At 39.1% G+C, this 17047-nt stretch overlaps 1 protein-coding gene across 1 annotated transcript; it reads left to right on the forward strand.

Annotated features, from left to right (window-relative positions):
* The first annotated feature begins 1392 nt into the window (after positions 1-1392).
* Positions 1393-11476, forward strand: LOC112049726 (outer dense fiber protein 2). Its single transcript, XM_052890623.1, has 9 exons — positions 1393-1499; positions 2491-2598; positions 3768-3911; positions 4478-4609; positions 6680-6790; positions 7515-7667; positions 8624-8763; positions 9814-10063; positions 11196-11476. Exons 1-9 carry the CDS (start codon positions 1416-1418, stop codon positions 11376-11378), a joined length of 1305 nt encoding a protein of 434 aa, XP_052746583.1. The 5' UTR covers positions 1393-1415; the 3' UTR covers positions 11379-11476.
* The last annotated feature ends 5571 nt before the right edge of the window (positions 11477-17047 follow it).

A 17047-nucleotide genomic window follows, 5' to 3' on the forward strand; every position in this document is an offset into this window, starting at 1 on the left:
ATGAATGAAATTTATAATAAAATTCTAAGAATAAAATATTTTATTGTAAAAAAAATGCTTCAGTTGTTATGTAGTTACAAAATCCTCCTCCATCCTCATAAACTTGGCTTTTTTGGGAGGATGGCGGGTTCACTAGTATGCTAATTATTATCTACTAGCGGACCCTGTCAAGCTTCGCTTTGACTCATTCCCTACCCTAATCCTATTCTACTCCCGCCCTACGCCTACCCTAATCCTACCCTAACCCTACCATACCCCAACCCTACTCCTACCCTTATGGTAGAGGTAGGTAGTATCTATTCAACAATTAATCTACCATACTCTCACCCAACACCTACCCTAACGTCGATAAATCCTATAACTGCATACTAGGCTGATAGTTGATATCAAGCCCTACTAAAATAACGCACTATAAGTTAGCCGAAACTTCACTGTTTTTAAGTTATATTGATTTTTGTATTTTGTAATTGTTGTAAAAAATCAATATAACTTAAAAACCGTAAAATGTTACTTACGGCTTACATATATATATATGTATGTATTTTAGTTTTGATGTCAGCTATCAGCCTGTAGAGTATGTCTTAATATTTACGGGAAAATTACTTTATTAATTTTTTCGAAATAAACCTTTTAAATAAAAGAATTTAACAGAATTTATATAAGTTAAATGATTTATTACAATTTGCGATTTCTCGTTTATTCGTTCAAACTGGCAACAGCATATCCTCTAATAAATTAAGTTTAAATAAGTATGTATATATACCCCATATAATCCTGTATATTAAGTATATATACCTACGTAGGTAGATATATAAGGCAGTGGCGTGTACAAGGTTTTTAACTAGGGTATGCAATAAACGTACAAATTGTACAGAATGGAGAATCCCTTCTCCAATACATGGTCATATTGATTCCTCAGGGTAGGCAGTGCATTTTGACATCTATGAAGTGCACGCCACTGTGTATACTTATAGATACACTTACCTACTTACCTACCAAAAAGATTTTTCTTTGTAACATAACTATATTATGACCATTATGACAATGTCACACCTCTTTGTGACACTTCCTCCAATTTATTTATTTACCTACTTCAGTTAATCACTTTTATTTAAGTACTTATTTGATACATTATTGTATTTGGGATAAAGCGAAGAAAAATAACAAGCTTTAAGAGTTAATCAAGCCAGATGCCACATTCAGAATTTTGGCCGTTTACGAAAAATAAAAATTTTGAAGATAAAAATTTTGAAGAACATACGTCCGTTTTAGTAAGTGCCTTAAGAAGTAAAGCCTTATGTATAAATTAATTAATTAATATAGCCTGCAGATAGTATGAATAATTTACAACATATCCTCACATTTATGTGTTTATGGCAACCTAAGAATGGTTTCAGGAAACACAAGTGGGACTCATGGAGGGCGAGGTGGAGGAAATGCGAATGGAGCTCGCTGCTGTCAAGAGAGATCGCTTATTTTTGATTAATAGGAAACAAACGGTTTGTATCTTTAATTGTACCAAGTTGCTATTAGTTCTCGGAACAAGATGATAGCTCACTCTGCTCATAAATGGGATACCTAAACATTTCGAACGGCACACTCGCTAACAGTAGCGTAGTATGTAGGGGCAAGGTACCAATAGCCCCGGCTAGAATATGAGCGTCGGCATACGGTGCGCAGCAGTAGCGTAGTATGAAGGGGCAAGGTACCAATAGCCCCGGCTAGAATATGAGCGTCGGCATACGGTGCGCAGCAGTAGCGTAGTATATAGGGGCAAGGTACCAATAGCCCCGGCTAGAATATGAGCGTCGGCATACGGTGCGCAGCAGTAGCGTAGTATGTAGGGGCAAGGTACCAATAGCCCCGGCTAGAATATGAGCGTCGGCATACGGTGCGCAGCAGTAGCGTAGTATGTAGGGGCAAGGTACCAATACCCCCGGCTAGAATATGAGCGTCGGCATACGGTGCGCAGCAGTAGCGTAGTATGTAGGGGCAAGGTACCAATAGCCCCGGCTAGAATATGAGCGTCGGCATACGGTGCGCAGCAGTAGCGTAGTATGTAGGGGCAAGGTACCAATAGCCCCGGCTAGAATATGAGCGTCGGCATACGGTGCGCAGCAGTAGCGTAGTATGTAGGGGCAAGGTACCAATAGCCCCGGCTACAATATGAGCGTCGGCATACGGTGCGCAGCAGTAGCGTAGTATGTAGGGGCAATTAAGTATGGATGTTTTCAACTTTGAAAAATGAGACTGTTATCACTTTTTGTCGTTTCTGAAGTGAAAACTGCGTCTTTATTATGTCTTGTTTTTTCGTTTCTTAAACTTACGTTTATTTTGTATTACATTTTTCCTATTTTTATTTTCACACGTAAGGGGCCCTTGTAGTCCGGGGGCCCCGTATCATTAGGGGCTGCGCAGACAACTGTCACTTTGGTTTGTCTTACGTGTTGGGGTCTGTATGTATTATACCTGATTCTTGATGTTTTTTAGCGTGTGATTGAAGAAAAGCACACAGCGGCAGACTCAACCCCCGCATTGGTAAAAAAAGCCGTGACAAATCTTCAGGATGATCAACTCTTGAACGAGAAAGCTCCACAGGTAAAATTAGATAAAGAAAAAATTCAATTGCAATAAATAAGATCTTGAAAAAAATCGTACATCTATATTTATGCGAGACTAGCGATTAATACCTAAATCGTAAGAATACTAACATGTTCTATTCAAAAACTTTTGCACTTTGTACTTGCAACGCCATCTCGTAGACTTTTTAGGTATCAGCGATAAATGTCAAGGTTCCTTTAGGAGATAGCATCTAAAATATACATCAGATGGCGAATAATTTAAATAACAACATAACATATGACAAAATAAAACATTTGATTTAAATATTTTTAACACACTAGCTGATACCGCGTGGTTACTGCTTCCCGTTCCCGTTGGAATATGGGGATAATACATAACTAGCCTATAGCCTTCCTCGATAAATGGGCTATATAACACTGAAAGAATTTTTAAAATCGGACCAGTAGTTCCAGAGATTAGCGCGTTCAACCAAACAAACTATTCAGCTTTATAATATTAGTTTAGATTTGCTGGTAAAGTGTCTCAAATTTCACCAATTTCAATATCGTAATCTATCTCGTCACAACAAAAAGACGTGACAGCCCAGTGGATATGACCTCTGCTTTCGATGCGGAGGGCGTAGGTACGAATCCGGTCCGGGGCATGCACCTCCAACTTTTTATTTAAGTATGTGCATTTTAGGAATTTAAATATCACGTGTCTCAAACGGTTAAGGAAAAACATCGTGAGGAATTCACTGAAAAAAAAAAAACGCTTTTTCTTTTTACCCGTAAGTAAGGAGGGTAATGTTTATCGAGCGTATGTATGTGTGTATGCATGTATGTGTCCCCCCATTTCTTTGGCAAGCCCTACAGCCAGACGGATTTTGACATATGTGGTGTCATTGAGTTTGTCATGTTTTAGGTAGTGTACTGTGGAAATACACCAACTTACCCACTTCATGCGGAACATTAAAAAAAAAAGAAAATGTCAGCATTTGAAAGGCCTACCCGGGACTCAAACCTATGAACCTATCAAACCTATCGAATCTGAAGCTATTTAAACAACTGTAGGCTGGCTGTACTTTATAATAAATTATTATTTACATACATGCAAATGGTGTTATTTTGATACAAGATTTCTTTCCTGAAATTGTATAATAGCAATATCTAAGGTCACAGTTTTTGCTCGGTTTTCAAAAACAGATCTCTCATCTTCGCGAAGAACTGATGAGGGCGAGGTGCGCAGCCGACGAAGAAAGAAATCAAAAAGAGATATACGAAAGGAAACTTAAGGATTTACAATTGAATGTCAACAGCGCTTTGAGCACCGGACCCATGGAAGTTAAGGTTGGAATTAAGTTATAGTTAAGTTAAACCTAGTTCCCAACTTTATTGACAGGGCTAATATTAGGTATAGTAGAAACCCTGCACTTTCACCCCCTACTTACTGATACTCGCTGATAATGTAGCCTTACATAGGTGGAAGAACTTTCGAAATCGGACCCTATTCGTAACAAACGAAAAACAATCAAATCTTGCCGCCCTAAAATATAATAGTGTAGGCTTGTACCTACATGACTATGTATTCTGTGGTATAGAACCAAATAATTTTTAGCTTTTATCGCAACCTCACGAGATCGTGCTGTTTGGAAGACGTCCATCGGTTTATGATGATGACACTTTTTAATTTTAACTAGTACGAATAACTAACCCGCCTTGAGCTGGTTGATAATTTCTGAAGTTGGTATTTTTGGGTCACTTTAAGCCCTCATTCGCACAAGAGTTTTTCTAGCGGACGTTAAAAAAGCGTTCATATACAGCAAATGCATTCCCAAGTATTTGTTCATTTCGCGGGAATCTGCAGCTAGTTCATTTATAAATTACATTTTAACGAATATAAAAAATGTTTCCAGGAAGAACGAAAATTTCCAAATGAAGAAGTTATAAATTTGAAAAAGCAGCTCAAAGATTTGCGGGAGGATTTTGAGGAATTGAAAATTGTGGCCAACGAGAAGACTGACGAGGTCCAGAACTACCGAGTGAAAGTAAGAGTTTGAGGTTACCATATTTTATATTGGTATCACATACATTAGCAGAGTTATCATAGTTTTTGTATTTAAGGTAGGGTAGAATAGGGTACAAGTAGGTTAGGGTAGGGTAGGGGTAGTATAGGGGTAGGGTAGAGGAAGGGGTACGCTAGGGAAGGGGAAGGGCAGGATAGGGGTAGGGTAGGGTACGGGTACGGGTACGGGTAGGGTATGGATACGGGTAGGGTACGAGCTCAGACTAATTATAGAAGGACCTGTATCGCAGTCATAGTCACGAACAAAATTGTCTGTCATTTTCTGAGTAAAACGAGCTTAGATTTTGTATATATCTTACACTAAACTAGAAGTTTTTACCCATTTACCCATTTTACACAATGCAATGACACAAAAAGGTATTTTTACGGAGCTCTTTAACCGACGAACACGATTACAACTATAAAATATCGATACTATAGAGACAGTTTTTATAATCGCATTAGATCGTTGATCATATACTTTGACAGAAAAGTAGCATCTAGCAAGGCAGGTCTTATACAATAATTGGTCTGAGGGTACGAGTAAGGTAGGGGCAGGGTAGAGGTAAGGTAGGGGTACAGTAGGGCTGGGTAGGTTTAGGTACATGGGTCATGGGTCACTAATATTTCAAAGGCGAAAGTTTGTGTGTGTGTATGTTTGTTCCTCCTTTACGCTGCGGCTACTGAAGCGATTTGGCTGAAATTTGGAATGGAAATAGATTTCACTCTGGATTAACACAAAGGCTACTTTCACCCCGGAAAAATCCATGGTTTCCGAGGGATTTGTGAAAAACTAATTTTACGCGGACGAAGTCACGGGTGTCCGCTAGTCCTGTATAATCCTGCGCCGACTGTTGACACATGACACATGTCATTTTGAATAGTCACGTTCAAAGTTGGAGCACTTTCTAGGTAGGCGCGTTCCAACCTAGACCTCGTCACGTCAGGCATGCCTGTAGTCACGCGCAAACCTTGCGACCATACAACAAACATTTAAATTGGTTATATTTTAATTTAAATTGTTTATTCAAAGGATTCCAAAGATGTAACATATATGTGCATTATTTTCATTGCCCGGAGGTAACTTTTTGTGTACTTTTAATAGTGAAAGTAATACATATAATTTTGTAACTGTAAGTAACTCACAATGTTTATATAAGTCACTGGTTGGATATCTGTATGGCTTGAAGAACATAACTTTTAATAAGGATCTCTGCCCACGTTCTACTTCAAGAAACTTTGTTTTTAAAGCTGCACCCCACACTGTAGTACAATACCCCAAAATAGATTGACCCCATTGACATTGATCTCAGAATGGCTCGTTGGGGCTTCTTACGAAACTTCAAAGTCACTCAGTAGGTATACGAGAGATGTATGTAAGAGTATTCTCCCGTCAGGTGCGAGTATTTTAGAATTCCATGTATAAGTACACCGTGCGGGTGCCGGATCCATCGAGGAATGGGAGGAATTCTCCGAGCAGAGCTGGACTTGTGACCTGTTGTAGGGATATGGAGATCCTTTATGACAACACTCACTCTTCTCTGCTCGTGTTTAGCATTTTACAAGAGTGGCTTTAGGCCTAATGTAGAACGTAATAAAAAAAGGAAATTCGTAAAATATTTTCAATCACCGACGTAGCTGAAAGAGTAGCGTACTTGGAGTTGAAGAAGTTGGCAGGACACATTGTGCTGTACAAATTTTGGGAACAGCAAGTTTTAAAGGTCCAGACCATCTACTGTACAAAAGCGAATTTTTTAGAAATACTTTCATAGATCCAACTGTCCTCTAGGTACAGATTGCCCCAGAGGTGACTGGGGAAATGATCACTTATGATATCCCGTAGTACATACATCGTCTGGCACAGCCTCCAGCCCATCTTAATATAAATCGTGCTACCTCCCATAGCCTACTTTCCGAACTCTACAGTTGCCAACCGAACTTATCCATGGTGACATGAGCTGACAAACTTTCAGTTTTTGAAAAATGATGACGATGGGTATTACATGAAGATGGTTACAGGATCTTGACTATTGGTCATTTTGTTAATTTTCAGTATCTTCAAGCGGAACAGCAAGCCGAAGAGTTGAGACGGCAGATCGATCTCATAGAGTTCGACAACAAACAAGTATCAGATCAGATTCAAATTGAAATTCAAAAAATGAAGGTACCAAATAAAACAAAGCCTATGTACCTACGAACGCTACAGGCCAGGCTTCCCTCCTGACCAGGGAGAGCACATACAGCTTACACCCACCACACTCTGTTCCAGTGCGGTGATTTGGATACAAAAAGATAACTATTCCTCTTTATAATACCTATCAGTACTGACTAGCGAACGCTCGCCACTTCGTCTACGTGAAATTTAATTTTCATTCATAAATCCCGCGGGAACCAATGATTTTTCGGAATAAAAAGTAGCAATGTTTCTCAGTGTCTTCCTCTATCTTCCAGTAAAAGTCCCATTGAAATCGGTTCAGCCGTTCATAAGATTAGGCCAGACAAACAGAAAGATGAATCATTTTAAAAAGCTTCTTTGTGTTCTGGTGTCGTGTAAATAATAATAAGAAAACTTGAGAAAACAAAAACACAGTTATCTTGTTCTTGCACTGATATACAGACAATTCAATGTTATAGGTAAGTATTGTTATAGAGATGAGAGAATTTATTTGTACGTATTGAGAGATAAGCTTCAATAGCTCATCGGTAAATGAAGATCTTCTCACCGAGAGGTAGTGGTTCGATTCCCGTCCGCTGGACTACTATCGTATCTACTGCTAATACAGTCTTTTCCGACTAGTTGGTGTGGAACGGAATTATCAGTCATATTTAAAAAAATAATGGTAAATATTCTTTTAAAAAAGTTACAAATACTGTTGACCTTGCACTAGATGCAATTTCAAGAGAAGCTGCAGGAGCTGGCGCCGCTGCCCGATCTGCTGAAGGGTGCTCAGATCCAGCTGGAGGAGGCGCGGCAGTTGCAGAAGTTGGCAGAGGACAGTTCCGCCCAGCTGTCCTGTGAACTCAACCGCGTCAACGAGAAGGTAACTGCCTCGTCGCTGCAGCTAGCTATTGCTTGGCAATATCGTCGATGACAGTCTCTTGGTATGCGGGCGACGGGGAACGAACGACTGCACGGGTGTGAAGTCGTGCGCGCGGGGCAGAGGTTGGAAGTGAGGTGCATCAGTCGTGGGCAATCACTGTCGACGACAATTAATGACCTGCGGCTGTCAGAACAAAACGCACACGATACTCATATTCGAAAATGAGTCCGACGACCTGCTAGGTTATTGGTTGTCAAGGCAACCAAATAATTTAACATTACAAATATCAAATTATTTGGTTGCCTTTATTGATGACATTTAAAATTACAAATATTAAATAAGTGATTTTTTATTTAATATTTGTAATTTTAATTTATTAGTCTTTTTAGGGTTTTGAACTTAACAAAAACGGAATCCTTATTTTAATATGATATACAACAAATGAAACTTTTTATTCCGCCGATGATTAATATATACAGGCTGTGAATAGTTTTCCAAAAATCCCTAGGGTGACCAAGTTATATTTTTCTTTCGGATTCTTTAAAATTTTCTAACTTAAATCAGTTTTTTCAGTTGCTGTAGGTGCTGGAATTAAGATTTTAAAGTTCTGATGTTTGTTAAACATTACGGATTAAATTACCAATGTACTGTAATACTACTTTTGTAAAGATTGTTTTATTTGTTTTGTACAAGCTTTGAAAGCAATAATTATTTTGCTTTCATTAAGATGACCCGATTTAAACATATTGTCCTATAAAATGTATGAAGCTGCCCCCATTGCTGTTGATACCCCTACCCTACCCCTATTCTACCCCTTCCCTACCCCTGATTTGTACGAATGCAAGTGGATAATGAGTTCCTAAAAAAAATTAACTTCTTGACTAGAGTTTTACGCACCATTTCTACTTTATTCACAACATTTTGTGCAACGAATCTTTAATATATATATTTTTTAGCTTGTTATGGCAGTGAACAGTTTGCACTGTGAAAAATCTGACAGAAATAAAGTGAACGAAGAAAATAATGCACTCAAAGCAGAAGCCGAGATGAGGCAACAAGAAATCAAAGAACTCTGTGGAAACGTGGACAGTTTGAAGTAAGTGGCTACTTACTGTGTTTTTGGGATTCCGTACATTGAAAGCATAAAAAACAAACCATTATAGGATCACTTTGTTATCCGTCTGTCAGTCTGTTTGTCTGTCTGTTCGTCAGTCAGTCAGTCTGTCTGTCTGTCTGCCAAGGCCCTTTTTCTCAAATCGTGTGGAGGTATCAATTTGAAATTTATATCAAATACTTTGGTATCATTGCCGTAAAGGTGTAAAAAAAAACAAATATCTAAAGGAGCGCAAGAACGCAAAGTGCAAATGTGCAACCTTTATACCACATATTTTGAAACCCGTAACTATTAGCAAGTGAATCAAAAACTAAAGTCTACTCGTACTTCCCGTTGATATATGACCTCAGAATCTTGAAGTTTGGTGGAAGCAATAGCTTACAGTAGGTACCTACAGGTCTTCGACCGGCTGGTGCCACGAATTCGAAAGGTTGTTGGTGCAATGCACAGTCTACTGCCTGATCTCGGTGGACCGCGGGAGGAGGTCCGACGCCTGTATGCGGGAGTCGTGAGATCGATAGGGCACTAATATGGTCAAAGAAACTCTCTGGCGTCCAGCGCTTAAGAATGAAGCTTAATCGCGTCCATTTCAATCTATTAGGATCGCGCGAGGATACCGCACGATATCTTTCGAAGCGTCTACCATTCCAGCTCGTTTACCTCCCTTTGACATAATCGACGACTCGACTCGAATCGACTTAGACGAGCACTAGAGGCGTAGTGCAACGGATGCACCGGAGAGTTTAAATGAGGTCCCAGAGCATCCCAATATGCGCTGAGGGTGGCCACTGAGGGGGTTTTGGTGGTAAGTCCAACAAAAGCCGTCTTGTCCCCCAGTAAGTCGGGTATCTCACAAAGACATCCCCCCTCTCCCGAAAAAAAGGTACCTACAGGTAACAGAAATTAAGGTGATTAAGTATAAATATACCACCGCAACGCAATGATTATCTCTATGTAAGGAAAGGAGACAACATTTATCCGGTTCGGTGGCTTTTTAAAATACATACACATACCATTTCTGTACTTTTGCAGATGTCAAGTACTAAGGTTAGAGGAAAAACTGTATCAGTTGGATCTAATGTACAAAGAAAAGGCCATTGAATACGACCAACTGCTGAAAGGTAACGAGGAGTTGCGGGATGAAAGCAGTAGAAGTCTGGCGAGAAGTAAGGAGCGAGCCGAGTCCATGCGTCGCTACATGCAAACCCAGGTGTCGGAGCTAGAGAGACAACTGGTACAGACGAGAGCTCAGTGCAGGACTTTCCAGAAGGAAAGAGATGACGTAAGTGTTAGTAGTAGTGTTTGACAAGCTCTCTGGCGCAGTCAGCAATGCTGTGGACTGTGACAGAGTTCTCAAGAGAGAGAGAATTGTTTTTAATTAACCAACGAGGGAAGTCGATTAAATAAATTAAATAAATTTAAGTGTGTGTCAGCTCCGACGCACGGAGTTTACTCTTTCAGATCGACTGTCTAAATAGGTGTATGTTGCCCTGCATTCCCAGGGGAATACGGGAACTATACGCGGATAAAATTATTAATAAAAACAAAGGCAAGATAAATCAAAGATGTAAGCAACTTTATAGGCGGTTAAATTGAAAACATGAGGTGTAATGTATAAAGGTCGAATTTCGACCGCAAATCTCAATACGGGCGTTAGGTGTTAATCTTTTAACCGATTTCAAATGAGCGGCAGGTATAAACAGGTTAATAAAATAGTTATACAAGTAAAATTTGACGGCCTCCGTGGCGAGGTGGATTTACAAGATGGAGGTCCTGGGTTCGATCCCCGGCTGGACCGATTGAGGTTTTATTAATAGTCCAGGTTTGGCTGACGGGGGGCTTCGGCCGTTGTTAGTTACCACGTCACCGGCAAAGACGCTCCGTCAAGCGATTTAGCGTGGAAAGGAGTGTGGATTTTCATCCTCCTCCTAACAAGTTAGCCCGCCTCCATCTTAGATTGCATCATCACTTACCATTCGGTGAGGTGAGGGCTAACTTGTAAAGAATAAAAAAAAGGATGATGGGACGATTATAGAGTACAATTTATATTCCCAGGGATGGGAAAATAAAGAAAATCCGTACTACTGAAATCGTCAAAAAATATTTTTTTGTTATTTTGGGATTATTTCCTTCAAAATAAAATAAATTGACCGCGTTCGTGGCCCGAACGTATTGCAAAGGTTTGATTTTGCAACCCCTCCCGTAAGGGTACGCTCAAATCGCCACATTATTGAAACTCACTTTTTACCTATTAACCAACCTTACTTTATTTACGTGGTGGTTGATTATTTCTGATTTTTTTTTGGTTTTTCTTGTACCTTTTACTGCGGGCTTGGTGGAGGTATTCAACAACATGTTGCCTACATAACTGCATCAATTATGAACTGATATTGAAAATACTTTTGAATTGCCAGGTGCGTCAAAGAGTGCAGATCCAGCTTAATAACCTTCAGGAAAATTTTGATCTCGTCGAATTAAGACTCCGAAGTCTCCAGAACCAAGTGGCATCCCTGAAAAATAGTTATGCCATCATACTGTCGGACGACGATGAAGATCTGAAGAATTCGCCATCGCTCAAGGGATATTTGCATGTGTGACATTAATACATATGCCTAATGATAAATGTTTCCGTACTCACATTAGGTTGTTCATGTTTTGGAATTCCCTTTTTTATTTGAGACGAAGAAATGGTATATTTCTATCCGTTTGTTTTTGTTTCCTACTAAAATCTGTAATATACAAAACTAGCGGACGCCCGCGACGTTGTCCGCGTGAAACTCGATGTAAACTTTCAACTACCCCTACCCTACTGCTACCCTAAGCCGGGAGCCGCAAGCAAGTGAGCCGGGAGCCGGGAGGGAATGCCTAACCAAATTTGTTCCTGGCTCGGGTACCATATTAGGGAAATGAGTTATTTACTTAATTATTGAGGTCAATGAGAGGTCAATAGCTAAAGCACTAGTGGACTATAGATCGATCGGTACCTGATGGACTGATGGACTGGGTACTGAGGGATACGGAGTGGCGTGTTGAAGGCCATATCTTAGATACATTGCGCAGTTCTTTTAGATTAAGAACTTCATACGCATACGGAAATATCATGAGTACAGATGTGCGTGTAAGGATATGTGAGGCTGTAATACTCTCAAGACTAAATTACGCTGATGCTTTGTATGGGCTACGACTGCTTTTCCAACGCATCCAAACACCTGCGCCTGGCTCTACTTTCATATACCCCCCAAAACGCATGTTATGTTCGTAAATAAATACGAAGCTAAACTGCTCAATATAGAAGCAAGGCGGGATCGTCACCGGGCCTCACTTCTATTCGGAGTATTGAAATCTCACCAGCCCACTTACTTATTTGGCCTGGACGGGACAGTACAGGACGGGAATGAGAATGGACGGGGACGGGACATCACGGGGATGCGACGGGAGCGGACGAGATGGGACGAGACATGACAGGGTAGACAGACAGAACAGAATCATTCTGCCCGTCCGCTGTATATTATCGTAAGTCATTTAAACCACTTTGGACTATTCGGTTCCCGCCTTTCAGCTCACCGTATTGATCAGAGTTCGTGATATTTTGTTTTTATTGCAACAAAATATGTTAAATTGGATTAGAGCCGCTTGTGGCATTTAACGCAGGTTTTTATAGGTATGTTGTATTATAATGATAAATGTTAACGACTTCGTGACCTATTCATAAAGAAATAATAATTGTAAGAATTACGTTTTCATTGGATATGCTTGAAACTTCAGGTTTCAATTGATAATACAGATGAATTTTTGTAAAAAAAAATTTTCTAATATATAGAAACGCCATCTTGTAGAGTTTTGAGGTACCTAATGTCCTGAAATCAGTATAAAGCCCCGAATGGGGCTGGAAGAACATGACCGAGGGAACGAGGTCCTCCGCGTCTTACCCGGGCAAGGAGGATTTTTATCCGGGAGGAGATGACCTGCCTGCTGTATACATTTAGTATAAGAACGAGAACTTGCGATAGTTAATCGTACTTCATTGTATGAACGCTGAAAGTTAGTTAGCCCATGCTGTTACCAAAGGTAGCCTACCCAGTACCTACAGTACCTGGTGACTTTGCTAGGGAGCAGGTAGCAGGTACAAAGGATCTAGATCCTCAGTTATTGTTCAAGTATAAAACGTAATTTTACGATATTTTCGAATGACCTTTAGCTTCGTGGCAACCTTTCTCTAGAAAACCCTTGTTATTTGTTCTTTAACAGTGTTTTACAAAAGGTTTCAAATCCTCTTAGTTAAACTCACAGGAACTCTATTAGATTTAGATTTTAAGACAAACAGAATACTTTCTAGAACATAACAATATGTAGATAGTTGTACTCTGAGGTACTTTGTGTTAAAAGAATTATGTATATAGATCGGAATGATTGAAATGTGACGTACATAGTCAGTTTACTGCCTTTGTTTATATTTTAACGTGTTTATGGAAAAACGAGTTGCATACATATATGTACATCTGAATAATGTAAATAGGTCTACATTCAATCGAACACATTGGACAAATATTCTTAATTGCTCTAATAAGATGCAATACGTGATAATAATAATTTTAATCTGGATATCACAATCAGTAAATGGAGGACCGTGATAGCTCAGTGGATATGACCTCTGGCTCCGATTCCGGAGAGTGTGGGTTCGAATCCGGTCCGAGGCATACACCTCCAACTTTTCAGTTGTGTGCATTTTAAGAAATTGAATACCACGTGTCTTAAACGGTCAAGGAAAAACATCATGAGGAAACCTGTTTACCAGAGAATTTTCTTAATTCTCTGCATGTGTGAAGTCTGCCAATCCGCATTGGCCCAGTGTGGTGCACTATTTGGCCTAACCCCTCTCTTTATGTGAGGAGTTAGGCCAAATAGTCCACCATATTTGGCTCAGCCATACCTATATTCAGCATTCACAGAGTTTAGTGCTGATTGCTGAGTAGTGTATTAACGAAATTATATAGGACTAGCTGACGCCGCGCCGTTTCACCTACGTGGTTTCCGTTCCCGTAAGAATACGAGGTTAATACAATATAGCCTTCAGCTTTCCTCGATAAATGAGCTGTCTAACACTGAAATACTTTTTCAAATCGGACCAGTAGTTTTTGAGTTCAAGTAAACAAACAAACAATCAAACTCTTCAGCTTTATAATATTAGTATAGATATTAAAGTACACTTCATATGATTTTAATTATTTTCCATACACTAAAAATTCAATAACATAAAAAATAAAAAAAAACCTAGTCCGTTTATTTATAAAAATATATTTATTTATATTATTATTAGATGTAGCATAATATAATTTTAATTAATATAATATGTAGATTGTAAATAACTAGTAAAGCTAATTCTAAGGTCCTATGTAATTATAAAAACATCGTTACCATGTCATGATCATATTATCAACATATCAACATGGAACGGTCCAGCAGCAGCAGCAGGCGGATGAAGTCAATGTGCAGAATTTGCATAACATAGATCTTGATCAGGACTGTACCAGTCGCGAGCCTCCAAGGCGTTACGTTTGAATATTGATCAATAATAATCCGTCATCATTAATAATCTGAGAGCTGTGATAGCCCAGTAGATATGACCCCCGCCTCCGATTCCGGAGGGTGTGGGTACGAATCCGGTCCGGGGCATGCACCAACTCCAACTTTTCACTTGTGTGCATTTTAAGTAATTAAATATCACGTGTCTCAAACGGTGAAGGAAAACATCATGAGGAAACCTGCATACAAGAGAAATTTCTCAATTCTCTGCGTGTGTGAAATCAGCGAATCCGCATTGGGCCAGAGTAGACTATTGGCCTAACCTCGAATAAGACTCGAGCTCAGTGAATTAAAAATACATTGTATAATCTATACCTAATTAATACTAGCGGACTCCTGAGTCCTACGACATCGTTAGCGTGAACTTTGGCTTTTCAAATTCCGCGGGGTATTTCAGTGTCACCTGCTCCGGAGATTGCACAGACAAACAGAGAGACGGACGAAATTTACAATAACGTTTTATTTAAGTAACAAGAAAATAAGAACGCAGTTATTTTGAAATCATACTGATAGACAGTTCTATTTTATTTATTTATATTAATTAAAAATTGATTGTTATAAGTGCGGAAGTAAGTCTGTCCGTCTGTTAACTTTTCACGGTATAAACGGGAGCAGAACCACAGAATACATACGAGTATGTGGCAAAATATACTAGCTATTACTTTTACGTCCCGTTGAGTTTCTTTCTACGGTACCGTAGGGTAGAGGTAAAGCAGGGGTAGGGTAGGATTAGGAGCAGGGTAGGGTAGGGTAGGATTGGGTAGGTTTCGGTTGGTAGTGAGGTACGTTAGGGGTTATAGAAGAAGTGCACATAAATGAAAGCAAACCTTGACCGGGTCCGCTATTGAATATAATATTCTGAAATAGGGGTTGAAAGTTGACATCGATTTTTACGCGGATGAAGTCGCGGGCGTTCGTTAGTCTATCATAAAAAGAAAAAAAATTGGTTGCCTGTAAAGTCGGTATACGGGCGAAAGTTTTACGTGACAACGACTTTGAGTGGTAAAATAATTTTAATGTGAATATTCATTCGTATAGTAGGAAGAAGGATGAAATAATAGTAACAATTTAAAACATTTATTTATACAAAGAATTATATTTAAAACATTAATTTATACAAAGAATCTCGCACTGAATTTCATATTAACAAAATTTTATTCACTCGCTCTCATTGTGAGCGCATAACGTGAGCGGAGCGTAACGCAGTTTCTTGAAGTGTCACCCGGCAAACCAATTTATAAGACGTTGTCACGTCAAAATTCCACCCCTTAGTATTTCACAAGATCCCAATATAACACCTGAAACCTACCAATTCTTTTCACAATATTCATTAAAAACAACACTCAACAAAGTTACAACACAATTGCAAAAAGGTTCGAGAGGAAGCCAAAAATATCGTGTTTTCAAAAAACGAGAAAAACTCCGCAATAATTGCCAACGATCCTTTGTGAATTGTTCACGTGAATACAAACTTTGCGTAAGATTGAAAGAAAACATTTCGAAGTAACTCATGAAACTGAAATGAAAATAATAGTAGATTGTTATACAAAGGGCTACAATGCCCCATTATATACGAGGTATTTTTAGGGCCCGAGACGTACGTAAGGCGAGGGCCGCTAAGTAGAAACCGAGTTTATAATGGGTTTTACCCCACGTATTACACTCTGCTTTTCACTACGATTGCGAGAAAATTAAATACTTTTACAATATTCAATGATTTATTTTAATTGAAAATTAAATGTACAAAGTCTACAATTTTGGATATTAAGGAAGATGTGGCAGGTAGTTTTTTGAATACCGGCATTTATAAGATTGCAAAGTTTCCATGGGAAATCATCAAAGTACTTAAAGAATGTTAAATACGTACAAAAATCTAAATCTCTTTAATTTATTGCTGCGTGTTTTTTGTTGGCAAAATACTTGCAAACTTTATCAACTAAAATGCATGTACTTGCGCTAATGTCCGCCGTCATCACCAGGTAATAAAATTATCTCACATAATAAATAAATAAATTGCAAGCGGACGTAGTCCTGAGTGACCCCGAACGCTATTAAACTATTAAAATGTATCTATTATTTAGTAAGCGTTAAGTTATAATGAGTCACACAGGCTGTCGTAGCCCTGACTATGCTCTTTGTTATTTTTTCAGCCGTTGCAGGAACTATTCGCTGTCACTAGACGATTCTAATTGATTTTAATTATATAAGGAAGTACCTTGCGGCTGTGAATGTTGCTTTACATTTGTTTCACGAATAAATACTTTGTGGCACTGCGGCGGACACAATTCAATGTCAATTTAATTAAATAGCTATGCATCGATTGGCGCGGTTTACCTCGACTTGTAATAATTAATAATTATCTCATACCTCTGCGTAGTTATGATTGTACATTTTAGCAATAAGCCCGACGGAGATTTGGCTCCCTAGAGAGTGTCAAATTTCATTACAGGCCCGACATCTCGGGCCGGTGTAGTCGATCGCTTCTGCGTTATTACGTTCCGTTTTAAATTGCCTCTAAATAAAAATAGATTCGCTCACTTGGAATATAATGCCTTTTTAGGTTGCTGCGATTTCAATGCCGCATGACCTTAGCGAGTGAACCTTATGACGCAATCGCAGAACTATTTCGTAATCGTTTGAATGTCCTGCTGCCTGCGTATATCAGGGTTTTTAATGTAATTAT

The sequence above is a fragment of the Bicyclus anynana genome, chromosome Z (genome assembly GCF_947172395.1).
Source record: "Bicyclus anynana chromosome Z, ilBicAnyn1.1, whole genome shotgun sequence".
NCBI classification, from domain to species: domain Eukaryota; kingdom Metazoa; phylum Arthropoda; class Insecta; order Lepidoptera; family Nymphalidae; genus Bicyclus; species Bicyclus anynana.

What these genes read in the sequence shown, in the direction of transcription:
- LOC112049726 (XM_052890623.1), top strand. Translation starts at nt 1,416, where the DNA reads ATGGAGGGCGAGGTGGAGGAAATGCGAATGGAGCTCGCTGCTGTCAAG. An exon ending in TGATTAATAGGAAACAAACG is followed by an intron (nt 1,500 to 2,490) that starts GTTTGTATCTTT and finishes GATGTTTTTTAG; the next exon opens with CGTGTGATTGAAGAAAAGCA. An exon ending in CCGGACCCATGGAAGTTAAG is followed by an intron (nt 3,912 to 4,477) that starts GTTGGAATTAAG and finishes AAATGTTTCCAG; the next exon opens with GAAGAACGAAAATTTCCAAA.